The following is a 27,862-nucleotide window of genomic DNA, read 5'->3' as shown; positions in this document are numbered from 1 at the left end:
ACTAGGCAAATCTTCAAGCCTGCTCTGGATATTGCCTATGGGTATTGTGACAACTATAGAAGGAATCTGAGGAGATGGGTCTATTAGCACAATGGTAGTTGTTTTGTTTGTGATGAAATCATATCTTTTGTGCCCTACATAACCTGCACTGGGGAAGGCAAACTCAACACCAACCACCGTCAAAGTGTTCTCTGCTTCTCCATTCTTTCTTCACACGGGTTTTGGATATCTGGGACAAAAATATCTGGACCACGGAATGGGGACATTTGTGGAAGTTGTTTTTGAGTCCTCAGCACAACGGGTGAGGAGGAGTCAGGCATGATAATGAATAGGGATGTCTTAGTCCACCACACTGGAAGCACCATTTGCCACATTAAAAACCATTCACATAACCAGTAGTCAACTTGAACTGCAGACCTTGCTTGTCAAATCCTCCAGCTGGCTTTGACAATGTGGAGGCCACCTCATCAGCAATGCCAAAAGAAAACTTTGCCTTTTGGCCAAGGAAGGACAGCAACCTTAATGCAAAGAGGAAGCAAAAATGTAACACCCAAGTGGCAAGTGGCCCAAGACTCTTTCGTAGGCATATTAACTTCAGACCTCTGAGTGGTGGGATTCCCTTCAAGAGTCACAGTGGAGACCACATATTGGGCTTCAGAGTCCCTGACACAAAAACCTGATCTCTGAAAGGATGCAAAAACCTACCAGTCTTCCTATAAACAGTAGCTACATTGTGAATAGTGACCGAGGCAACTTCAGTGTTACTCTGATGAAGTCCAAACTTGGAGGGACTACTCAAGAAGACTACTTGGTGGACCAAAGGACACACTGCAAAATCTACCTTGAGGAGATAACAGGTCTGCATCTGCACAATCTGCCTAAACTCATAGTCTTTAGGGGAGAATCTGTGTCTTCTCCACCGTCATGTGCACTGGAAGTTGAAGACTCCTAAGAGGAAGTTATGGTGTTTCTTCTTGCACATTTTCCTCCACACAGGAAATGTATCCAACAAGGAAGATGAAGAACAGCATCTATATGCAGATAACCATAACCTCTATGAACCCTTGGCCCTACTGTCATTTCTGGGAGGACAGACAGGAAGCAGAGCAGCAGGAGGGTCTCAGTTCAATGCAGAAGACTAATAAATAACACCATGGGTGGCAGTAACAAAGCTAGGAACCAAATTCAGCATCAAGAACAGTATCACTGACCCTCCAGCCATTACTGCAGGAAAGGAAAATGACACCAACACTCGTACTGAAAAGGACAAAGCCAATATGGGCATCTAATCTGTGTCCAAGCTGAGAAGTGGAGCTCAGCTGATTCCAACATGGATGGAACCAAAATCAATTACTCCTGTGCCAGCTGTCTTATAGACACAGACTGCTTCTGTCCCAAGGGATGACAAGAAGAATACTAGTCAATATAGTGAGAGTCATCAGAGCTGAAAACACACCCATGGCAAATTCAGTGCCACACCAATAATGCCCAAACTAGGAGGGACTACCCACAAAGACTTCTTGGTGGACCAAAACAACAATAAAAGTTCTAAATTCTTGAAGATCGAGGAAGCAGACAGCATGGAAGCATTAGTCCTACAATGATTAGGAGGAACATCAAAACTGCTGTACCAAAACAACTGCCTCCACCAACATTCCATAGCCTAAATCAATGAAGAGGAGATTAGAATTCCACTTCAGTGTCAGGGCCTACAGAACAGATGATGGTGAAATAACCCTGACCCCCACATTAAACACCAGTTCAACAAGTAACAAAGGCAGCAGGGGAAGAGAAGTGGGACAGATACCAATTCCAACAGATGACAAAGCCATTAGGGAAACAGAAGTGGGATGTTCTACTAGCATAACAGGAGGGAAATGAGACCTTTGCACTAGGGAGTAAACAGCCTGAAGCCGCAACCACTGAACCAGAGGCTTCATAGTACAAATGGTTGCCTTGAAATCAGAGCAAAACTACAAAGGCTTTCTGTGCTTTTTGCACAGCTGAGTCTCAAAAGGCTGACGTCATAGACTTTCACCTCCTTCTGGACTAAGACACAGCATATAAAGATAGTGTCACAGCAACAGACTCTCTCAAAGTCAACAGAAGACAAAGGTTTGGTGTGGCAAAGCCATGGTCAGTGGTGAAACTAAAATCTAGCTGGCAAGTGCATGAGAGTACAAAAATATCTAAATCCCTTCCATTACTGTCGATGGCTAACAGACATCAAATCCTGTCAATTATCACAGTGGTTTTCTCCGTCTCCTTCCCCCGATTAAGATTCAAGACAGACACCTAAAATGAAAATCTTGTGGAAAGATTTTCTCCCCCACCAGGACACTTACATCATGCTCCATATCTCGAAAGGAAGAGTGAACCAACCCAAAGGGTAAACAGTTCAACAAAACCACAATTAAAAACTGAGCCCCTAATAAGGTGAGAAGTGACCAAGGCAAGAAAGCTGCTGGAGGAAAAAGGAGAACAATGAGGGAAGACTCCTAAAAAGTTAAGAATACACTAAAAGGAAAAAAGAAAAAGAATCTGAGAGGTATAATAAAAAAATGCTTACAATCTGCAGCACAGGAGAATCCACTAATAAGTGAACAATATACACAAAAATACCTCACACAACTTGGGGCCATTTAGAAGACTGAAGTTTAACTGAAGCACAACAAAGTCTTGGAGAAGGGAGCCATCACTGTGCATTCTGGGATACAGGGAAGGGTATGCAAAATCTTGGAAAGTCTGAAAAACTAAGTGGTCATACTGCCTGCAGCCTTACCCCTAAATGTTGCTCATGAAGGTTTCATTTTTCTCAGCCAATCTGTCCCTCAGCCAGTAACAAATACACATGTTGCAAAACTATGCTTTACTGGCAAAGTCAATGCAAAACCATATAATTCTCCCACAAAATACATTTCTACATGATCTCTGACTCCATAATGTACTACACAGAACTTCAGTGCTGTTGAGATAACCAAATCACTGAAATGATCAATAATTATGGTAGTATAATTACCAAGTTCACCACACAGCCACTCGTATAAAATTTTAAAGGTATAATTTCAATATACAATGAGCTCTGTTACAGGCAAAATGATTTCTATATTGTTTCTATCACAATGCCCACTTTCTCATGGTGAAATCTTAAATGCAATATGCATCGTTTTTTTCATTAAGCAAAGTTTACCAGGAGTGGAACAATAGCATAGTTGGTGCTGCTGTCTCAGTGTTTGGTTCATGATTGTGACATAGTAGTGTTGCTGCCTCACAAAGTTTGGTTTGTGTTTGTGATATAGCAGTTAATGTTGCTGTCTCACACTGTGTGGTCCATGGTTGTGACATAGCGTTGCTATCTTACAGAGTTTAGTTTGTGGCTGTGACATAGTTAAACGTACCATAACAGTAACTTAAGCTATGTGGGTTAACCCAACTACACCAGCCAGCTTCCAAAGGCACTGGGTGTCTTCCAGTCCCCTACCAGGAGTGCATGGAGCACTCCCTATAAAAGACAGGAGGAGCACCAAAAGCTTCAGTGTATTTTCTGCCTAGGAAGAAGGCAAAAGTCCTGAATACATGTGCTAGGAAGCAAAGAGAACTATCTTTTTAACTATATACAAAAGGGTGAAAGGGATCATACCCTGGCAATAAAACAGGAAGAACAACAACAGGGAAATGGGAGGACTAGATGGAGGGACGGCTACTACAATGATAATCCATTAAAACATCTACTGTTAAGGTAAGTTTACTTACACAACTGTACTATGTTCCAGAATGAATCATCACTGTAGTAACCTAAGCTATGAAAGTAGATTACTATAGTTAGACAGACGCAGTAACAGACAGAAGGATAATTCTAAGACTCCAAGAGCCCCTGGAGAAGGTTTGAGAAAAGCCAGTTCTGAAGCTGAAAGAGGTATCTAATTTGTAATGCCTTGCAAAGTATGCTTTGAGGACCAATCTGCAATCTCTAGAATGTTTCTAGTGTCCACCCCTTTCCAGAAAACCACAAAGGAAGATAATGCCCTTGTTGAATGACCTGCAATTCTGCCTGGAAGTAGCTTGTTATGGTGAGAGTAACAAAAAGCAATAGGCCAAGGCAAACAAGAAGAAATAGTCAACTTTGACAATGGCTGCCCATTCCTCTAACTTTCATGTTAAACAGCTGGTCAGCATTCCTGAAAGGTTGAGTTTTGCTTAGGTACTATTTGAGCTGCCTGTGGATATACAGAGAGTGAAGAATCCTAGCTCTGTTGTTCCTAGACTCAAGAAAGAAAACTGGAAGGTTAATAGTCTGGCTTAAAGTAAACTCTGAACTACTTCAGACATAAGGTAGGACTTGTTCAAAAAGAAACACTGTCCTTGTAAAAGTAAGATAGGGTTGGATTCACCATAAGAACTTAAAACTCAGATACCTTTTTATCAGATGTTGCAGCAATGAGCAAAACAGTATTCCATATTAAAAACCTCAATTCACAGGTTCATAGGTATTTATATACTAGGCTAATGACCACAAGGGCCTTTTTACATATATACCGAATGGATTAAACAAGTTTGGTACCTAAAGATTATTTTTAGGGGTATGTATAAAGGTCATACACAGTCAAAAATTTAAAGGTTGCCTCTATCCATAAGAGTTACACGTTCAAGGCTCCCGAGAGCACCCCAGCACTACCAGGTTATACCTCATACCATGCTTTTCGGCCCCAAAACTTGGACCGAACCACAAAAGGAGGGGGAGTATCAATATTCGTCAAAGATACCCACACCTCCAGGTTGGTGGCACAGCACGAAGCAACAGAGACTATCCATGTGCAACTAACAGTGGGTAAAACTGCCTTCCACTTTATAGCCTGCTACAGACCACCCTCCCAAACCCAGGAACCCCACTCGGCCTTCCTGAGAACACTGGAAAATATGAAGGTCTCTCCAAACACCATTATATTTGGCTGCTTCAACTACCTAAACATAGACTGGGAGCATTACTCTAGCTCCAACACCCTAGCCCAAAGGTTCCTAGAATTTATAAACTCAAATGCTATGGAACAACTTGTTACTACTCCCACAAGAGGGGAAAACATACTGGACCTGATCATCACCAACATGGGGATTCTATGCTCCAGACCAGAAGTGTATCCCTCACTGGTAAGATCAGACCATAAACTAATCTCACTGGATATTCACATCCCGACCCCGCCCCCTGCCCAGAAAACCACAGTGAAAAACTTCTCTAAAGCAAATTTCACACTCCTCAAAACTGAGGTGGAATCCTTCAAAGCCCCGGGCCTGTGGAAAATATGGCCCAGACCGCAGAATCCTTTATAAACGCATTCTATGAACACCTTCAGGAATGCATGGATCATGCAATCCCAAATAAAACCAAGACCCAATCCTCCAAAGGCAGACGTCCTGTCTGGTGGACCCCAGCCATAAACAAACTATACAATAGAAGGAGGAAGCTACTACATGATAGAGCAAAATCCCAAAAAGGGAAGGCATCTCTGATCAGTATTAGCAAAAAACTACGGGCACTCATAAAATCGTCTAAGGCCAGCTTCGAGAGAAAAATTGCACAGGACACTAAGGATAATCACAAGGCTTTCTTTAGTTATGTTAGGAACCTGGGTGGGAATTCCCAGATATGCTCAGAATTAGTCCAAAATGACAAAAAATACACCGAACCCACAGACATTGCCAACATCCTAGCTGACCAGTTCAGAGCAAACTCCCCCCCCCTCCCCACCAAAAGGGCAAATATCTATCCCAGCAAAGTGCTGCCCCCCTGACATCTCAGATGATCAGGTAAGAGCCGCCCTCTCCAAAGCAAAAAACACAGCATGAATGGGACCAGACGGTGTCCCAGGCTGCGTCCTACATGAACTCCAAGAAGAGCTAAACCCAAACATAAAACTACTGTCCAAGCTCAATCTTACTACAGGATATGCACCCAAAGAGTGGCGTACAGCAACAGTGGTCCCTCTCCACAAAGGTGGTGCCTCAACGGATCCTGGAAACTATCGCCCCATAAGCCTGACTAGCTTGGTCTGCAAAGCTATGGAAAGGATCATCGTGGACCTCATAAATAAAGATATTGGGGACCTACTGGATCCTACCCAGCTCGGCTTTGTTAAGTGCAGATTCTGCCTCTTAAACCTGGCCGATTTCTTTGAAACAGTCACCAAGGCCAATGACGAGGGGAAGGTGGTCCACACAGCCTACCTGGACCTCACAAAAGCCTTTGATACAATACCCCACTCGGGCATTATAGATAAGCTCACCAGCTTAAATATAAACCCCTATGTCACTAGATGGGTTGCAAACTGGCTCAAGGACAGAACCCACATGGTTAGAATTGCTGGAGCCATGTCAGACTCCAAACCAGTTACAAGTGGCGTCCCACAAGGCTCAGTCCTGGGACCTCTCTTGTTCGGTATATATTTCTCGGAGGTACAGGCCAACACGGAAGGACTGTGGCTGACCAAGTTCGCAGATGACTGCAAACTGGGCACCATAATCGACTCTCCAGCCGACACAAGCATCCTCCAAAAGGGCCTCATAGAAACAGACAACTGGTGCCAGAGCCATGGCCTCAAGCTAAACGCCAAAATGTGTATAGTCATCCCCTTTGGCAAAAACAAAGTGCCCACAAATTATCACATAGGTGGTAATCCATTAAGTACAGAAGAAGTAATTAGGGACCTGGGGACCCAAGTTGATAGCAATCTCTCATTTGACAACCACGTGACCAAAGTGGTTAGAAAAACATTTTATGTAGCCCACCTAATCATGAAGGGATTCACATCTAGATCATGGGAGGTACTCATCCTTCATCAGGCCCATAATTGAGTAAAATGCCCCTTTTGGGATGTACCTTACCAGACACCTGCAGCAACTGGAAAGACCCCAAAAGTACCTCACTAAGAGGATCAAAGGGCTCAAACAGATGCCATATGCTGCCCGGTTAAAGAAACTCCAGCTCTACTCAGTGGCATACCGCCTGCTCAGAGGCGATCTGTGCCTGACGTATAAAGCCATGTCCAACCCGGAATTAATGGACATGCTGCACCTCAGAAAATCCAAATCCCATCGAGCTACGCGGTCGAGAGACTTGAACCTCAGCACTGAAATAAATAGGACATGCTGGAGGGACAGATTCATAACCCAGAGGCTCCCTTCACTCTGGAATAAAATCCTAGTCCAGGTTAGGCAGAGTCCCTCACTGACTCTCTTCAAGAGGAATCTTGATGAGTGGATGGGAGATCGTAGGTTTACCCCGGGTATCACTTCTGTGTCACTGTTAGACAGAGGCACAGTATACTAACCTCGAAAAAGGGCATAGCAAAATTCATTTAGAATGGGTGGCGAAAGCCAAACACACTCTGGCTAGGCTTATAAATGCCCTAGGGCAGATAGCCTAGTATGAACCTATGACAGACCACAGGTAAATTTCTGATTTTCCATCCACTAGTCCAGACTATGCTTGGGTAGGAATCAGGTACTTGCAAAATGCCACTCAAGACTTGTGCCTTCTAAGAGTTAGGTAGGATAAGTTGAACCTTTCAATAAAACAAAGTAGTTTGGGATTACCTGATTTGAAGGGGTATTTCAGAGCTACAGTTAAGGCTCCTACACGTAGCACAGGCAGAGACTACCTTCCCTATCAGGGATTGATATCTGGGTATAGGCAGACAGAAAGAAATAAGGGGATTGTCAGTGAAAGACTAGCACTGGTAAAGTTATTAGTAGAATCCAGAACACAAACTGCTGTTAAAAAGGGATAATTAGTAGGGCATATAAAATATTGCATGAAAACTAAAAGAATCAATCAGAGGAAGTTAAGGAATGGGAAGAGAGAAGGGATAAGCAATTCACAAAGAAACAAAGGAGGATATATGCATGGCTCCCAAACATGCAACAAAGTCTAGAAGATTTAGGTTCTTTGCTTGGAAGTGTTTGCATAGGCATTCTTATACCCCAAGCAGACTCCAAAGAATTTTTTCCTCAGGTAGATTGCAAATGTTGGAGGTGTGATGGGGAAGAAAGAGGCAATTGGGAACATATTTTTGGGAGTGTAATGAGTTGGCACACTTTAAAAATTCCCAGCAGAGTGGTGCAACAAAGGAAATGAGTTTTTGAGTTGAATTAGAATTGCCTAGACATAGTAAGGCCTTGCTGAGTTTAATTCTGGTAATCGACCAAAAAGCAGTTACTAGAAAATGAATTCAAAGTCTAAACTAACTGGACTAGAAGGATTAAATTTAGTAACAGAGACAAAATAACTGGAAGTGGGATCTTTTGAAAAGGGTAATAGCAAATTACACAGAAAAAATAGGAATTGTAGGAAGAACACATGCAGAATAATGTTTTTGAGGATGAATCAGGTTTAAGGTATGGCAGGAATTGAATGAGCTATGTAATGTTTGACAACGACTAAGTATAAGTGACGTATAATGTTTGAAATGGAAAACATGTCAATAAGGTTTGTTTTCATTTATATAAATGTATGATTCCTATGTCATAAGTGATAATTTAGTAAAGATGTTTCTTGTTTAAAAAAAAAAGACTTGTGCCTTCTCTGCTTTGGACTCGGACACAACAAAGGTCAATAATATCCTTCTGCTTCTCTCTGAGTGAAGCTCCTGAGCCATTCAATGTAACAGTGGTACCACTAGGTCACAGTTATATATGATAGGATGCAGTGATGCAACAGCCTCTGTAGTATCTTGGCTCCTGGCTATTGAAAGGCAGCTCTCTCCCTGCTCTTATTCAGTCTACTGAGGGTGGTGTCTGTATGCCAGACAACAGCCACCAATTACCAAGACATTATTTTGCATGGTTGCAGAAGCTGTATATCTTAAGAGCTCTCTTGTGGCTCTTACAAGTACATGCAGTGTCTTCTAAAGTTTGTGGCGCTGCTGATAGTCTAGTGATCTCAGCTGGTGACTGAGGTCTCTACAGACTAATTCCAGGTATTTTAATTCTCTTAATTCTTGGAGGCATGAGGACTGGCGTCTTAACCACCTCAACTTAAGTATGTGCAGCATAGGTGCTCAGGGGGTGAGTATGTCTGGTGTTTAATCAGAATGTTGTGGCTTGACCTCCACATTACGTATTTGCATTTCTCATACACATAGTCTTGTTAAAGCACTAATAATGGTTTTTCATACATCATACAGCAGTTGCTACACTGCCTCCAAACACCAAGTGTTATTAGGCTGGAAAGAGAGGGGGCAAGATATGACCGCATTTCTATTTTAGTCAGAAGAATGTCAAGTTCAAGTATATATTGGTCTAAAGTATTATCACAACACACACCCCAGCCAAGATATGTAACACAGTACGCTACAGTGCATCAAAGCTAAAACAGTTAACTAATTAATCAACACAGCTCAATACACAAGTGATAAGAATGATAGCAAAAAAAAAAAAAAACATAAAACTCTGCCTGATGCATGCAACAGATTAACACAGGCATGGTGGTGCAGTTTGAACCAAGAAGAATGACAGGGAAAAAACACTGTGATCCTGATAAAGCAATAAAGCCACAGGGGCAAAAATGATGTGAGAGACTGATAAGAAAAGTGAAAAACACTACAGAGTGTATGCAGCAGAGTAGAATAGATGGGGTGCACAATCCTGAAAAGGATAGTAATTAACTGCACAGTGCAAAAATCAGGTCCCTTGATTTAAAGTAATGATAAAAGGTAACTAATGGTTCTTATACACATTGCTCTCTCCTGCTCACTGCACATCTCAGGTCAGACAAGGACAAAACGGTGCATGTAGCCAAAATTAAGGCAAACTAAAAGCTAGCAACAACTAGTGGAAATTCCATGTTAATTATGCACCAGCAAATTCCTCATCTCTATCAAGAAGAAAACTACATAACAACAGTTTCAAGTGTAAATACTTGTAGGTGACACAAGTCTCAACATTATCTTAAAACATGCACTTCCCTAGTGTTGAAGGGATCCGATCAATAGTCACTTTCAGTAAATCAGTTTCTCATGCAAGCAACATCACACAGCTCACTTCAAACAGGGGCAAAGCTGCACAAATGTACCAAAAATTAAAGCTAGACAAAAGCAGGCAACAGCCAACAATAACTCACACTGTTAGCTAACCACCACAAACATGCTCAGAGCATTATACATTCCCTTCTCTTGTAAGAAAAAAAAAAGCATAAAACAGTTCCAAACATAAAATTCTATTAAACAACACAAGTTTCTGTACTAGCTTAAAAGCAGGTACTTTCTAGTGTTGGAGGCATCGGATCAGTAGGGACTTCCAACAAAACAGTTAACCATTATATAATAATAATAATGATTATATAAAAATAATTGAAAACTTCAATAAAAGTTATTAAAATGTCTATAATACAACTTCATTATCACATTGTAGGCTCACAACCTGCAGGAAAGGGGCTCATCATGAGTCTCCCACACACACAGCATCGGATATTTGCACTGTCTCTAACATGTACAATACCTATTAAAGTGTGTGTCTGGAGGGGGTGGCTCTGCCTCACCACCATGACTCCAGATCAGTCACTAATCTGTGCAGATCACTTGGCATAAATCAGTGGATATGCAGATCAGTGATCCAGGCACAGACAGCAACTGCAATTGGAATTGAAGATAATGCAGTTGCTTTTGTGATGCTTAGCAAGACCTGTACAGTGACATGGAATACAGGGACAGGGAGCTACTGTTGCTCCTCAGGTATATGGTGGAAAATGCTGGTTCCAATGGTACTTAAATGATACAAACAGCAAGTGCTTTCCAGACTGATGCTGCAGTCCATAAAGGGCAGGAATGTGGGTGAGTTCAGATGCAAGGTGGTTGTACACATGCCAAACCTACGCACAAAATACAGACCACTGCAAAGACGGCTTCACTGTTAATTATGGCCACACAGCCTGCGACGCCTAATCATTGCCAGCTGCAAAGCTGCAGTCAGTAAGACTTCAAGGATCCACTCCTTGAACCACACAACACTTTGCTCGCTAATGTTCCCATAGTTTGTCATCTTTGTTTAATTGCGGCACATGCAGAACCATTGCCTGCACACGGTTGTTGTCCAGGTCATGGATGTCAAAGCTCTGGAGGCAACTGCAATAGGACAATCCCCTAGGGTGCACTTGCTCAATTCCACAGTGCTACACTTTCGCTACCACAGACCAACTTTATCCCTGAGAATGTAGGCCACCATATGTAACATCACCAAAGGCCATGACACAGCAATTCAACCCCACCACTACAGGATGTGATCCCTAGCTCCCCACAACCTCCTAGCTACTGATATCACTTTTTATGAATTTGCTCTATATTACAGTGTTGCTGTCACTGTATTCACCCAACCATTTGGGCAAGTGATAATTACTATGCCTTGCCATCCCCTAACCTGCAAGTGTAAAGCTATGTCCATTGCTTGGTGATGCCAGTCAGTGAACTGTCTTTTATAGTTTGGATGTGAAAATGGATGCATCATTTTATTCTGTGCTGTCCTTGTTGTGGCTTGTAACTCTGGACCAGACTCCACTTCTTGCCAAGTGTTGCAAAGTACTGTACCTGCCCTGCCTTGCCTGCGGTACCAACATTACCTTTTCATCCCCAAATTCTATAGCCTGCTCTTTTACTGCTGATCCCACTATTATGCTGGGCTTCCTGGGATGTCTCTCTCTCTCTGGCTACAGCTGTTTACATAATTTTACCATATGCAGATTTTGCTGCATGTTTACAGTAAATATTGCATTGCCCTACCTAATGTGTACAAGCAGTTGAAGCATTTCTTCAGATGTCCAAACACACACAAGATGACATTAAAGCATTTCTGTGTGGCTGCAAATGGGGGTCATAATCCATGACTGTAAAGCATATTCTGAGCTGTCTGCAATGTGCAATAATCAAACCACTATACATGTCTGCTTCCTGCTTGCAATGTATATGTGCATACTCTCTTATGTAACCCGTTTATGCGTGTACACCTACTGAATAAACAACCCTATGGAAAGTCACCCCCTTCCCCACATGAATCAATGGTATATAGTGTACATTAGGCATGTGCTATATGTATAAATCAAGAGAACTGGCAGGGTAGAGCACATTATAATGCTCTAGGCATTACACACTATTTAGCAGCAGAGGGAATGGAGGCCCTTCCAAATGATGGATCTCAGAACCTGTGGACCAGGTAGGGACTTCAGGGAAATGTATGTGTAGCTGATAGTTCCCAGAATGAGGTATCTTACAAAAGGTCTGCATAGTGGTGGCTCTCTCCTCTGAAGTTCTGGGAAAAAGATATACTCCTCTAAATGCTGCAGCATGATATTACAGAAGTAGCATAGAATATGCATGGCTGACAGCTGTGATACACCTAACATGCCCTCTGCTTGCTGAAAGGGGGTCTATATTATATTAGCGAAAATCCTGTTAAGCGAACACGAAAACACCGACATGTATTGCGCGAGCAGCGAATATACCGAACGCACTAAACCGCAAAATTCAAAAAGTCGAATCCCCATAGTCAGTCAACTCCACCTCCCACTACATACTGCCAACCCAAACAAAATAAATAAACCACATACATACACTAACCAAAACCCTACTTCTAACCCTAAAGTAAAGCACCAAAACCCTACTTCTAACCCTACACTAAACCTTACATACATTACTATCTATGCACTTACCTTAATCTGCACCCTAACCCTAAGGCCCGTAACTACTGCACACTTACCCTACAGAGATATACCAAAACAAAATAAATAATCCACACACATACATTTAACAAAACTAATTCTAAACCTACACTAAAACTTACATACATTACCTATCTATGCACTTACCTTAACCTGCACCATCTCCCTAAGGTCCGTAACTATTGCACACTTACCTTACGGAGTTATACCGCAGATGGGCCAACCATGACACTTCGACATTTCGAATTTTGCAGTTTTGGACATTCGGCATTTCCGTGGTTCACGCAATACGTGTCGCTCTTTTCGTATTCGCATAAAAGGACTTTCGAACATGTAAATGGAACCCGCTGAAAGGTCCCTGTAGCTAGGATGGTTAATGCTACACATACCTTTGTTTCCACAATAATGGGTACTCCATGCTTCCCATCTTGATTGTGCTTGTGGTCAACCCAGTTCAGCTAGCTCTTGTATACTGTTCCTGTCCACCCAGTATTTGCAGCTGTGTATATGGCTGTGACAAGCAGTGTAGTGGGCACTGGACTCCCATGGTAGCCAGTAACACACAGATTTTGGCTACAGCTGCAGCTACTCTTAATAAAACTAATAATAACAATAATACCCATTTGTTAACCAGGTAGGACCACTGAACACACAGTCCATTTTCAGGGGCAACCTGGGAATAAAGTCTGGTTAAGTGGCTTGCTCAAGGACACACTGTAGGCAAATAACAGCTGGGGGAATCAAACCTGTACCACAGGAACTACAGCTTACAGTCTTAACCCTCTGCACCAACTGTCAGACTATCATATTCAATGTTCACAACAGTTTTAAGTCAGGGCAGAGTGTACATGCTTGATATGTCTCTAAGCAATCTGGCATGTATACTGTCATTATTTGCATAATCTATGTACTTAATCTGCATAGGATCCCTCATTTCCATATCAATATGCGATGATTTGCAAGTGCTGCATTCTGTGCTGCTTTTCACACTGCAGAAGCATGCCGTGTCTCTGAAACACTCACACCCTGTGTGTTGCCACTATTCCTGCCAATCTGCATTAAAAATTGCACTAAACACCATGAATCTCGGCCTCAGTGTGTTTGTTAGGCATGTGACTTGACAAATGCAGGGCTCATGACCCAGACTGTCTCAGTTGCAAAACAGAAATTACAGACTTGGGGCAAATACCATTCTCATTACATTATGGTGTGCATCAGAACAGGCATGCAGCCATTTTCAAATGTAGGATCTTCTGAATTGTAAGCCAGAGTCTGATTAGTGGGTAAGATGAACCCAGCAAATGCACTTGTCAAAGATGGCCCATGGTGTGGATCTAGAGTCTGTCTGTGATGTAGTCTGTCACTATGTACAAACAGGTCTGAACTTTTTTATGCTATACAATATAGTAAATAATCTCCTGGTTACATGGTGTTAGCATTACTGCTTTTTTTGCAAAATGTTCAGGTAGTGTAGAAAACAGTATACAAAATGTTTCTGAGGAATGAAATAGAATAATGCAAGTTTCACTTTCTCAAGCAAAATGTGTTTCCAAAACATATCAGCGCAACATTTCATTCGGCTCCTTCTCCACCCCTCGGCTTCTGGCAGTTCAAGAAAGAAGAGGGTCAGCTGCTAAATGCTTAGCATGGCTATGTGTTTAGCAGATCACATTATCATAAATAGACATCACAGGGAAAAATGCACAAATGTAATGACAAAAGCATAAGTTGGCCTACACAAAATAAATAGATACGGCAACCTATTAGCACCTGTGGTATAGACTAACTGACAAAATATGAATGAAAGGCAGAATAAAACTGTTAGCAGGGCAGAAGGGAAGCAAATATCAAGAAATAGCACAGCAGACATCTATTTGATTTCACTGTTTTGTATATGACAAGAACCAAACACAAAAATAGGTCTTAGGAACCACTTTCTTTCAGTTAGCTTTGTTTTGCCTTTTGAAGTATACTGCTTTTCATAATATGCAGAAAACTCCTAGAGACTGTTGTAAAAATTAAATAAAAAAAAAAACATATTTTTCAGTATCTTCACTTGACTTTCACAATCAGCTGCTTTATACTCTAGACATGGCAAATAATTTGTTAATTACCAAATGTTCTGCCATGTAGAAATGGCTCAACTCTCTCTGAAATCTCATTGTTTTGTAACTATTAGCCACTTACTATATTCGGTGTGTTATTTCAGCATTACTTCTGTAATAGTATATGTGTTATAAAATGCAGCCAAGTATTTTGTTGCTGTGATTAGTATTTATAAGCAAGTTACTCAAGTAAGCTGAAGACAAAATTTAAACACTCCCCATTCCCTTTTAATTCATTATGAGAAAACAGTTTAATGGAACTGAATGCAACGGTTTCCACTGTTAAAAGAACAAGCAGAGTTTCAGAGCACTTGCACAACTGATTTCTAAATTCATTTATGTATTTTGGCTGCAAATGTTTTCCATTATCACCTTATTTCTGTTTCTGCATATTTTAAATGTCAAGGCATTTGCCATGGTTCTGAACCCATGATCCATCCACAAGCCATTCCCAAAGAAGCTATAAATGCCATAATCTCTTGTTAATTTCTCAGTCCATTGCTGACTTTCTATTGTCAAACTTCACTTAGAAATGCGCATTTGCCAATTACTTTCTTTTCCCAAGAACTCCCTACCACTACCTTCCTCTCGGATGGGTTACAAGTTATTAGAGAATGGGTAAACTGTACAGCAGCACCCTGACTGGAAAACGAACGTTCCCCAGCAGGGCATTAATGTAAAAGTAATGCCTGCTGAAAAACGAGTCCACTGCTTCATGGCAGCATATCAAGCTGCAGTAGAACTCAGACTGCAAAAAACTAATGTCCGCCATTACTTTACACCCGCTAAGCAGTGCTTTTGCTGTTTAGCGAGTGTAAAAACAATAAACAGAAAAAAGTGAATGTATGTGTATGAGTGTGTTTATGTTTCTGTCTGTGTGTATGAGTGAAGGTATGTATGAAAGCAGAGGAGACTGTGCATGTCAGATTGATAGAGAGAGCGGTCTTGTGTCCATAGCTCTCAACTGTTCAAATTTTCACAGACTGTCCAGATTTCTGCCTCATATTTTTTGCCTGTTCCTCATAAAATGTGTGATTTTCTGAAGTTTTGTGGTAAATCAGTGAGGCGTGAATTCACTAAACAATGACAGGCATTTGAGTTTCATGCTTTATATCTTTCAGAAAATGCACTGTAATACAAGACCTTTGATTCTAGCAACTTTCGAAGTTTATAAGAGTAATAATTAAAGTCTGTCCCTATTTCGGGGGCTTTGTCCTCCCATTACTTTTGGCTTTGTCTAGATTTTTTGTGCTAAGAGTTTGAGAGTTATGCTTGTGTGAGTGAATGGGAGTATGAAACCAGAGGAGACTGTGTTTGTATATGTATGTGTGTGAAAGCAGAAGAGACTGTGTATGAGAGAGAGAGGGAGAGAGAATGGGCCCTCTGTAAAATTGTTGTGTTTTACTTACTTATTTATTAAGTACTATTTATATATATATATTTTTGTTGTAAAATGCTTCCTCCAACAACATTAACATATACTACAGAAAGTTTGAAACATTAGGTGGAGGAACTATTTTACATCAAAAATATATCTAAAAAATAACATAGTACTTAAAAAAGAAATAAGTAAAACACAACAATTTTACAGAGTGCCCATTCTCTAAGTGCAATAATGTCCTCTAGAGTGTGTGTTAATGTGTAAATAAGACCCTTCCAGGGGTAAAGGCCCACACCCCTGGGCAGGTGGCGCAGTGCTGCAATAGTAGCATTATTGCCTCACAGCAAGAGGTTCTCCAGTTCGATTCTCAGCTGGGGTGCCTCCTGTGTGGCATCTGCATGTCCTTCCTGCATTCGTGTGGGTTTCCTCTGGGTGCTCTGGTTTCCTCTCACGTACAAAGACATGCATCTGGAGTGTTTCTCCCCGGGCCTCCACTGAAAATTGGCTTCGTTCCAAGTCTGACTTTCCCGGTAAACCAAATGTTAAAAAAAAAAAAAGAAAAATTACACATTAATACACACCCTGTCAGACATTATTGCTTACATAGTTTCACAGTTTAATTTACTCTTAATGTGACACTTATACAATTTGTAGTACACAAGCACTACACTACAACGTACACATATCTGTGGAACCTATGGAACTTAAGGGCCTGGGCCTGCAAACTTGAAGTGTGTGCGCTCATCTGCAGCCAAATATGTAGAGACCTACAATATATAATAAAATATTTCAGTTCAGCATGTCATCTACATCCAACAATGAGTCATCTATCTAATCGGCTTACATTACCTTAGTCTAGTTAACTGTTTATTTTTTTATGTATGTATTGCTCATTACTTGACAACCAGGAAGATGCACTGGTCTGAAGTCCTTTTTCAGTCACTATCAAGGCAATGTGCTAGATACAATAGTTTAAAAAGTACACAGTATAAACAACAGAAAACATTAGCACAGTTCAAATGGATTCCAAAGTTAAAAATACACAAAATTGTGGGTAGCAGACAGAAATACAAAACGAAAGGAGAACTTGAACATGGGCTTAAGACATTAAAGTATGAGAAAGATAATACCAGTTTCAACAACTGTTACTAAAGTACAGTATTTACAACTGCAACATATTAATTAATTCTGATTTCATCAATCTTCCATTTGTGCTGTTCCTAGCATAACAGGCCATGATACCAGGCATTTGCTACTGTTAAAAGCTTTATCTCAATGACACAACTAGTTCAACCAATACCTTTCACAAGTTCCACTGAAAAAGTTCTACCAATGGTGAAAAAACTGAAAAAGAAAAAGACTCCACACTTTGTTCCACAAATACATACATTATTTATAAACATTAAAGTCAGGTTTGCTAAATGACTGTTTCATTTACTATCCTGCAGGAGACTGTGCTAAGTATTTAAGATGGGTATATCAGGGGCTTCTGGGTATGGCCTCACCTCTGGGTCCTGTAATGACAGGCCGATGATGCTGTGTGAATGCCGTTCCAAGGGAGGAGGTCTGCGAAGGCGTGGGACTGCTGAAACCAGACTTCTCTGACTTCTTTAATGTAGGCGATGGCATTCCTGGCAAGAATGATTGATAAGTGCAATTTAATAATGCTAGGTCATGGAACAACAGCCTTTGCAATGTGAGGGAGAGTGCAGAAGCAGCAAGAAATAGTTTAAAGGACAACCAAAGGAAAACATTTTTGTAAACATGACTATCCACTTTAATTTACAGTCAGTTTTGCAAATAAGTGCTGCTGCCACCCTAGGATATGAGAAATGGTAATCATCTATATTCCTTGCCAGAGTTACTAAGGTACAAATATTGAATGATGGGTGCCTTTTGGTTATCAGTGTTCAGCTGACAACCTCATTTCATGGCTGTAATAACAAATTTGTACTTTACTGATGCTGCAAACAGCAACACTGTAAAATATCTTCTATTTTTGGGAAAAAACTGAATTAAGGGTACATGCCTTCAACAGAAAGCATATGCTAATGGAAAAAATACAAATTGTACTCAAATGGAATTTTGCAAGGATATATTTTTAAATGTTGTGTCAATATATGTACATCAAATAACATATAACACGTTGTCTAGCCATACTGCTTCTCAATATCTTCATGATGTCATCATGTTCAGCCCACAAATGAAAACTGCTGAAATAACCTTCTCTACTAAAAACTCAAAATGGAACCTAATGTTTCAAAGTAACAAATGAAAATGATTTGGCCAGTTATAGTGTTCAGCTGATGACCTCATTTCATGGCTGCCGCAATAAATATTTTGTACTTTACTAATGTGGCAATCAGCAACATTCTCTAAACTATTTTCTCTTTTTGGTCAAAAAACTGAATTAAGAGTAAATACCTTCAAAAGAAAGCATATGCTAAAGCAAAAAGTGCAACGTATACTGAAAAGGAATTCTAAATTTGTTTAGAAGCTGTGTTAGCATATATCAAGTAACATATGACACATGCATTGCTATTATTTTTCTATATATATATCCATCACAGTCTATAGCCCATAGCCCACTACTTCAAAACACCATCATGATGACCCCAAGTGAAAACTGATGAAATGATATTCTTTACTAGAAACTAAAAATTACCAAATGAAAATGATTTGACCATCTGCCAGTGCTCAGTTGAGGACCTCATTCATTCCTGTAATAACAAATTTTGTACTTTGCTGATCTTTGCTGATGCTAATAATATAAATACTCTGGACTATCTTCTATTCTTCAGTCAGAAATGGAGGTAGTCGTAAATGTCTTCAATAGAAAGCATATACTAAAGCAAGAGTACAAATTATACTCAAAAGAGATTCTGAAAAAATATCATTTAACAGCTGTGTCAACATATGTAAATGAAATAATATATGCCGCATTGCTCTGTTATTTTCTTCTATATCTACCTTGCTCTACTGTATACTACCACACAATATCATCACAATGTCAACCTGTTTAGTCCTTAAGTGAACAATGCTGAAAATGATCTTTCCTACAGAAAACTCTAAATACTTCAAACTAAGGAATAAAAGTTATCTGATCAGTGAGCAAAAATGTACAACTAACTCTAGGCTAAGCCATTTAAACTGCATTTGCATTGTTATTTTCTTCAAGACATATATACCTGGTTATACATTTTTTTGAATTGGCATTTCAAGCAGTTTTCAGTTACTAAGCAGGCCAGCACTTGATGACATCATCAGAACAGCATTCTGCATAACTATACAACATGTAAATAAAAATGAAAAAAAAAGGAACAGATGTTTTCAGGATTTTCACTTACTGTTAACACTAGCATTTGGTTTGCTGTTCTTAGAATGAGAACATATTTTGTGTTTATACTGATATCCAGATAAAAATGAAGTAATCTGTTTGACTAGAAATTTTGATATTACCCCCAGTTGTTCAAAACTGACCACAAACCTCAGTGTGATGTTACTTTTTGAAGTTTATTTATATATCTAAAGAAACAGCTTGTCCTTTAAAGTGAATATTAAACTGAAGAAAAGTGTTAAGGAGTGCAAAGCAATTGGCAACATTCACATTTCATGCTCTAGAAGCAATTCTAGTTAAATTCAAACATTCACTAATGGGTTAATAAAAGAAGGTTAACCATATGCATGCAAGGAAAACGTTTTCAACAATGAGCCACAACACGTAACATTCTTTGGGGAAAAAACACATCAACTACTCTTTAAAATGTCTTTTGTGATTGCTAGGGAAATTCAAAACTATAAACATCTAAGGGCAGGTTATACAGTTAAACTTTACGTCATCTGGATCATACTTGAATCTGAATTTCACTCTTGTCTGAGTTGTTTCCAAAGTAGAAGATCATTTTTAACTAATTCTAAATCAGATATATTTCTTTTCTAATTTTTCATTAGAAAAGAAATGCGTCTTTACCACAGTTCTTTTTACATGATAATACATATTTTTTTAACTCAGACATTAAGTGGCCAAAGCTACAATATGAGAATCTATATAAGCACATCTGAATGATTTGCCATGGTTTCTAGTACATCATGCTGTGTTATATATTAGAAAATGAATGGAAAAGACAGTGGAACTTTAATAAAATGACAGTGAGATGACAATTAGAATATTAAAGTCAAATGCTTTAAAAGAACATAACTGTTTTGCCTTAGTGCAAGCCACATTTTTATTTGGCATCTTTATTTTTCAAAAAACAGACATGCACTTCTTCATTCCTCATTATGTACCACACCCTTCCACTAGATGTTTATATGCAAGCATAGTTTATATTAGTGGATCTGGTTACTACAGCCCCCACTTTCATACTGAAGTCTCAACTGTTAAGACCTTCAGATTTGACTCTTCAAAGACTTCCAGAACCTTTACACAGGGATATAGCATGTCTTTATGTACAAGAATAACTAATATTACTGTGGAACAATAATTTCACTCCTCCTCCAGTGGAGTGGTAACAGGACAGTGTGAAACAACGTGCAGCAATTACACACATTTTTGTGAAATTATAACAGGTTTAGCTGCTGCATAAACATATGGAATGAGAATGAATAAAAAGGAAGTTAAATCCAATAATGCAATATCTTGAACAATTCAGTCAGGAAAGTAAACTAAATTATTAAAATTCTGAAATGTTCTTCTGTTTTAACACACAATTTAATCTTAATGTATGTGAGACTCCCTTGTGAGACATATTGATGTCTCTCTCACCAGGCTGAGTAAGGAGAAAGTCACAGTCAGTTGCTTATCAGGGACACGAATCCTCCACATTACATACACACTCAATTCACTGGACCATAACTACCAGTATGACTCAGCTGTAGTCTATCTGGGTGCAAATAACCTGAGATGTACCTCCCTAGACTATATGAACAGAGACATCATTAAGCTCTCAGAATGTGTGTCCAGGGCTGGTATGAGCCTAGCACTGAGCAACATTCTGCCTTTTCCAAAGATGACCCCACAATATGAATAGATGATGACTGACTTTGATAATTAGTTTAGTTTCTGGTGTCATTCTAACAGGGTATGATATTTGTCCACACGGAAGGAGATGGTCAACAGGTCACGCTGCTTTGCCAGGGATGGTCTGCACCACTTCCCTGTAGGCTTTTGAATATTAACTAAAACACTGTCCTCCTCCACAGTGCCTTTTTAGACAATGCTAAACTGCAAAAACTTCCAACATAGCAAATCAAAGACAAGAAAATCTAAAGGTGTTACTGCTCAGTGCTAGGAGTCAAAACAAGAACCTCCACCCCTTACAAGCTCACTTCACTCTATAGAATGCTGATGTCTGTGCAGTCACATACAAGAGCACCCTGGCAGTGCAAGATTATAATGCCTTCCACACATTTAGACCAGCTACTACACAGGTAGGGTCTAAAGGTGCACATGTCTCAATTTACATCAAAAGTAAATATACCTCAAGGCTGGTCAAACATGACAATGAACTTCACCTGCTCCATGTTCAAATCACCACAGGCAAAATCTCACACCACTTTCTTGCAAGCTATAGACCCCCCCCCCCCTTTATGAACCAGGAAACCCATAACACATATATACGCTTACTGGAAATGCTCACCATCCAACCAAATACCATATTTATGGGTGAGTTTAATTACCCCACTATTAACCTGGAATCAAATACTACACCAAATGTGTAGGCACAGAGATTCCTGGATTTCAACTCCCTGGACCAGACTGGCATTATGCTGACCAGGGTTACAAGCATACTGGAGCTAGTCCTCAGTAATATGGGAGAGCGCTTCACACCCCTGGAAGTAAAAATAAAATCTGAAACCACAGCTAACCCTGGAATGTTCATGGACTACTCTAAGACTAACTTCCAACTATTAAATGATATCCTGGCAAAATTTCAATCCCCTCTAAACTCTGAGAACATTGCTGCCTATCTAGAACAGTTCACAGAAACCCTACACAAGCACATTAATAGCTGCAAACAGGCAGCTGTACCCACTAAAACTAGTACAGAACTAACTAAAAAAAAAAAAAAAAACAACCCACATGGTGGAATCACATCAATAGAGTGTATAACAGAAAGAAGAAAATCATGGCAAAAATTATGAGGTGAAGCACCCAATAGAATAAAAGCACTCTCATCAAATCATCAAACAACTCAGAGGACAAATTAAGTCTACCAAAGCCAAGTTTGGGGTAGATTTGGTCTCCAAAGCCCAGAACAACAACAAAGCATTCTTAAGTTATGTCTCCAACCTCAAAGGCAATATACAATTATCTGCAGAGCTCATTGTTAATGTAGCCACCTTCACTGAGGCAGAAATTATAGCAAACCTCCTGGTACACAAATTCAGCTCTACCTTGACCCCTCTCTCCACCTCAGCTTTCCCTCAGGAAATATCATCAAATATAACTCTCTCTAGTATCACTAGGGAACAGGTAATCAATGCTCTCTCTAAGGTAAAAAAAATATTGCATTGATGGGCTTAGACAATATCCCAGGCTGCCTTCTAAATAGTGTGAAACATGATCTACTGGGTTTCTCTGGAATCTCTACTTAACCATAGCCTCCAAGCAGGGTTCCTGCCTCATGAATGGAGAACAGCAACCATCACCACATGCGTCATCTATGGATCCTGAAAACTACAGACCTATAAGTCTCACTAGTCTTTAAGTAAAATCATGGAAAGAATTGTCAAGGAAATGATCTATAATGGCATAGGAAACCTCAAGACACTGGACCCAACCCAATTTGGTTTTATTAAGGGTAGGTCATGCCTACTCAACCTGGTGGACTTCTTTGAGAAGGTCACCAAAACAATAGATGAGGGCAAAATGGTTCACACTGCCTATACTGACCTGGCCAAGACATTTGACACAATACCCCACTCAATCATTGCTGACAATCTCAAGAGGTTAGGTATAAATCTTTATGCCACCTGGTGGGTAGCCAGCTGCCTCATGGACAGGACCAGGAAGTTAGAATTGAAGAGTTCACTTCTGTAAAGAGGCCAGTCACAAGCAGAATCTCTCAGGGATCAGTCCTGGGACTGCTCATTTTCTGAAGTCAAGGCCAATATCAAGAGCCTGTGGCTGACGAAATTTGCAGACGATTGCATATTAGAAGTGGTCATAGACTCCTCCAATGACAATAATGTTCTCTAGGAAGGGCCGACACAGACAAATAACTTCTGTCAGAGCCATGGACTAAAACTAAATGCCAAGAAATGCATAACAGTATCCTTTGAGACATCATCCATTCCTGGTAAATATATTGACAACACATCTCTAAGAGCTGATCCAGTAGTCAGGGACTTGGGGACACACAAACAGTAATCTAGTCTTTGACCATCATGTTTCTACAGTTGTGAAACTTATAAACAAAAGTATGGCATTTAGGTCCATGGAGGTCATTGTTCCACTGTATTCATTGTTCATCAGGGCTACCATGCAGTACAATGCCCACTTTGTGCACCAAAACTTTTCAGAGATTTGGGATGCAAGACTAGGCTTAAAAAGTCTATTAGCCAAGTACACACATATGAACCTAACCAGGCACATTCAACAACTGGAATGTCCACAGAGGTTCCTCACTAAAAGAATACAGGGCATAAGTAACATGTCTTAAGGACACCACCTCAAAGCCATATCCCTGTATTCTGTCCCCTACAGGCTGTTGAGTGGAGATATATGCCTGGTATACAAGGGATTGTCAGATTCCACCCTAATGGACCTCCTGCACATCCACAAAACAAACAGCACCAGAATTAGCAACTGAGCTAAAAACTTAAACCTTTTGTGTGATATAAACAGGACCTGTTGGACAGACGGGTACATTGGCTATAAAAAGTGTACACACCCTTGTTAAAAAGCCAGGTTTTAGTGATATAAAAAATGAGACCACAATAAATTATTTCAAAACTTTTCCCTCCTTTGATGTGACCTATAACCTGTACAACTCAATTGAAAAACAAACAAATCTGTTAGGGGGAAAAAATCTAAATAATAAAAAAACGTACAATAAGCTGGTTGCATAAGTGTGCACACCCTTAAACTAATACTTTGTTGAAGCACCTTTTGATTTAATTACAATATTCAGTCTTCTTGGGTATACACCTGCCATCAATTGAAGAGACTCTGATTAACCCCAAATAAAGTTCAGCTGTCCTAGTAGGATTTTCCTGACATTTACTCAGTTGCCTGCTATAGCAAAAGCCATGGCTTGCAGAGAGCTTATGAAGCATCAAAGGGATCTCATTGTTGAAAGGTATCAGCAAGGAGAAGTGTACAAAAAAAATTTCCACAGCATTGGATATACAATAGAACACAGTGAAGACAGTCATGAAAATATGGGACTACAGTGACGTTGCAAAGAACTGGACATCCCTCCAAAATTCATGAAAAGACAAGATGAAAACTGGTCAGGGAGGCTGCCAAGAGACCTACAGCAACACTGAAAGAGCTGCAGGAATTTCTGGCAAGTACTGATTGTGTACTACACGTGATAACAATCTCCGTTATTCTCCATATGTCTGGGCTATGGGGTAGGGTTGCAAGATGGAAGCTTTTTCTTACACAGAAAACATCCAGGCCTGGCTAAAATTTGCAAAACAATGTATCAAGTCTCCCACAAACATGTGGGAAAATGTGTTATGGTCAGATGAAACCAAGTTTTAACTTTTTGGCCACAATTCCAAAAGGTATGTTTGGCACAAAAACAGTTCGCATCACCAAAAGAACATCATCCCCATGGTGAAGCACGGTTGTGGCAGTATCATGCTTTGGGGTTACATTTCTTCAGCTGGAACTGGGGCTTTAGTCAAGGTGGAGGGAATTATGAACAGTGCCAAATACCAGTCAATTTTTGCCCAAAACCTTCAGGTGTCTGCTAGAAAGATGAAGATGAAGAGGAATTTCACCTTTCAGCACAACAATGACCAGAAGCATACATCCAAATCAACAAAAGAATGGCTTCACTAGAAGAAAATGAAAGTTTTGGAATGGCCCAGCAAGAGACCAGACCTAAAGCCAATAGAAATTCTGTGGGTGACCTGAAGAGGGCTGTGCACAAGAGATGCCCTCGCAATCTGACAGATTTGGAGCGCTTTTGTATATTACCAAGTCACAATGTGCCATGCTGATAGACTCCTACCCAAGAAGAAGACAGCTAAACTTTATTTGGGGTTAATCAGAGTCTCTTTAATTGATGGCAGGTGTGTACCCAAGAAGAATGAATGCTGTAATTAAATCAAAATATGCTTCATCAAAGTATTAGTTTAAGGGTGTGCACACTTATGCAACCAGCTTATTGTATGTTTTTTATTTTTTATATTTTTTCTCCTAACAGAGTTGTTTGTATTTCAATTGAATTGTACAGATTATAGGTCAAATTAAAGGTGGGAAAAGTTTTGAAAGGATTTATTGTGGTTTCATTTTTTTACATCACAAAAACATGGCGTTTTAACAGGGGTATGTACACTTTTTATATCCACTGTATATATTCCAAAGACGACTTCTCTGAAACAGCCACCTTATCCATGTGAATCAGATTTCCTCCATAACTCAATTCAAGTGTAACTTGAACAACTGGATGGGAACAGGAAATTCATCCCTGGTTTGTCACCTATGTCCTTAATGGACATAGCCAGTCTGTAAATGGTTCATATTCCAGGCCTCTGCTTGTAAATGTTTCATCTCCCAAGTCCTTGCTTACACTTATCAAGGGTACCAGAACTGATCACAGGTTTTGGATGCATAGCTAGGCTTAGAAAGGCCCAGTGGTCACTGGCTTAGTACTCACATATGAACTTATGAAGTAACTGAGCAAAACACCTGTTAATACTTTCAGAAGTTGTAATCAGCACTGTTTACTGACTACCTTTTACACCATCAAAATGCTACTTGGAAGAGAAGCACAAATTGACTTCAGTACTGCAGAATACTGAATTCAAGAAAATAAACCAAGGATCATTTAACGTATTTAATTATTTATGCATGTATGTATGTATGTATGTATTTTTTTAAATGGGGTAGAGCAGTGATCCATGAAGTCCATTTTCATGCTCAGCCCAGGAAGTAAACGCATATATAGATTGAAATCAAACATTAAATTTAAAAGAAATAAGAAACATGAGCAGCAGACTCTTATAATAGTGTAGTCCATACATTCTCAGTTAACACAATGCACAATATGCATCTCAAGATGATTCAATGAACGAGCAATACAGACAAGGCTTAGGAGAATATAATTCTTACATTCTGTGGCGGATTCAGGCTGATATCAGAGAAATTAAAGGAAAGGGTGGGCATACAATAGAGGAGGAAAAAAATATTAGGATGGTATGAATGGGTCCAACCAGGGGTATTAATTAATTATTTGTGCATCTGTTGACCAGAAAAGTCCGATTGGGCAAAGTTCACTTTTAGCGGAGGACCGTGAGAAAAGCTCCAGCAAATACATTCTGACAAAATTAATTTTTTTGCAAAGATATATTACACACATATTTCTTAAGATACCTAGATACAAACAGGTGACTGTTCTGCAGTGACACTATATAAAGACAAAGCAGGTATTTTTTCTGTAGTGACACTATACATGATACTAAATTCCATGTGCAAAATATTTAGCATGCACATAGTTCATGTGCAATATACATGCCAAGCGGACTTTAGGTGTATGACATGAGCATGGAGGGGTACAGTATTCATGTTAGGAATAAAGGAGTGTGAAACATTAGTCAGCAGGTAGATAAAAGTTAAAGCCAGCAGGGGGAATGAGATATTGTTTAGCTGATGAGAGAAGGATTGTGGGGAATAAGAACACCGGGGTACATACTGACACAAAACCCGTTTATGAGAGAGTAGCAGAGAGTATCTGAGGGAAATGGATAAAGTGAAAAAGCCAGAAAGAAACTGAAATGTAAAGTGGAAATTAACACTGGAAAGTAATTGAGGCAGAGTGGTAGAAAGGTTTGTTGTGTAGAAAGGAGCAGAGGTTATAAAAGGATGGGACAATGAGCTGACAAAGGAAAATGGAGTTACTCAGTTGAGGCTGAATTGCATGATCATGTGTGGCTTAGGTGTTGTTTTAGTAAGGGCTTGAAGGCGTAAAATGTCATGACCAGTTTTAGGAATGTTAGGCTGGTGTTTCAGAGTTTAGATATGTATTAGGGATACAGTAAGTCACCTGCTGAATTATTAGACTAACTTGTGATTACCAGGAGTTTGTTGGTTTGACCGAAGGTCTATACCTGCACAGTAGTGCTGCAGGGCATCTTTTAGTGCTGGAGGTTTTTCAGGTGCATGTATAAGATTTTGTGCAGTAAAAGGTTATGGGTATGTTAAAAGAGTTGGGAAGCTCAACCTAGCTTTATTGTTTCAGGGCTCTGCAGTGATGACTCCTATATGCAAAGTTGGCAGCAAATTTGGTTGCTGTATTGTAACAGGCAGAGTTTAGCTTTAAGTGTTCTATTTACATCTGGCGTATAGTGGGAAAGGAAGAAGACAGGTAGGTGATAGTGTTTGGTTTTGTAGAGGGAGCTAAGTTTCTGGTATGTTTTTTTTAACAGCTTGCAATATGCATTGCTTGAATTTGAGGTTATTGTAAATTAGAATGCCCATAAGTTTTGTTTGTGTTACGATTT

At 39.9% G+C, this 27,862-nt stretch overlaps 1 protein-coding gene across 4 annotated transcripts in view; it reads right to left on the bottom strand.

Annotated features, from left to right (window-relative positions):
• The window catches only part of NFIA (nuclear factor I A), a 1,748,145-nt gene that overhangs the window by 363,481 nt on the left and 1,356,802 nt on the right, over nt 1–27,862 (bottom strand). For 3 of the 4 annotated variants that reach the window (XM_044085539.1, XM_044085537.1, XM_044085541.1), the window contains exon 7: nt 17,689–17,814. The exons of the other annotated variant lie outside the window; for it this stretch is intronic. In XM_044085539.1, coding sequence (XP_043941474.1) covers nt 17,689–17,814 — 126 coding nt within the window. The remainder of the gene's footprint in view (nt 1–17,688; nt 17,815–27,862) is intronic. 4 annotated transcript variants of the gene reach the window in all.

Source organism: Protopterus annectens, chromosome 10.part0 (assembly GCF_019279795.1).
Source record: "Protopterus annectens isolate FY-2018-M chromosome 10.part0, PAN1.0, whole genome shotgun sequence".
In the NCBI taxonomy this organism is placed as follows: domain Eukaryota; kingdom Metazoa; phylum Chordata; order Ceratodontiformes; family Protopteridae; genus Protopterus; species Protopterus annectens.
The sequence above is the reverse complement of the archived record's forward strand: the minus strand, read 5'-3'. Positions and strand labels throughout refer to the sequence as shown.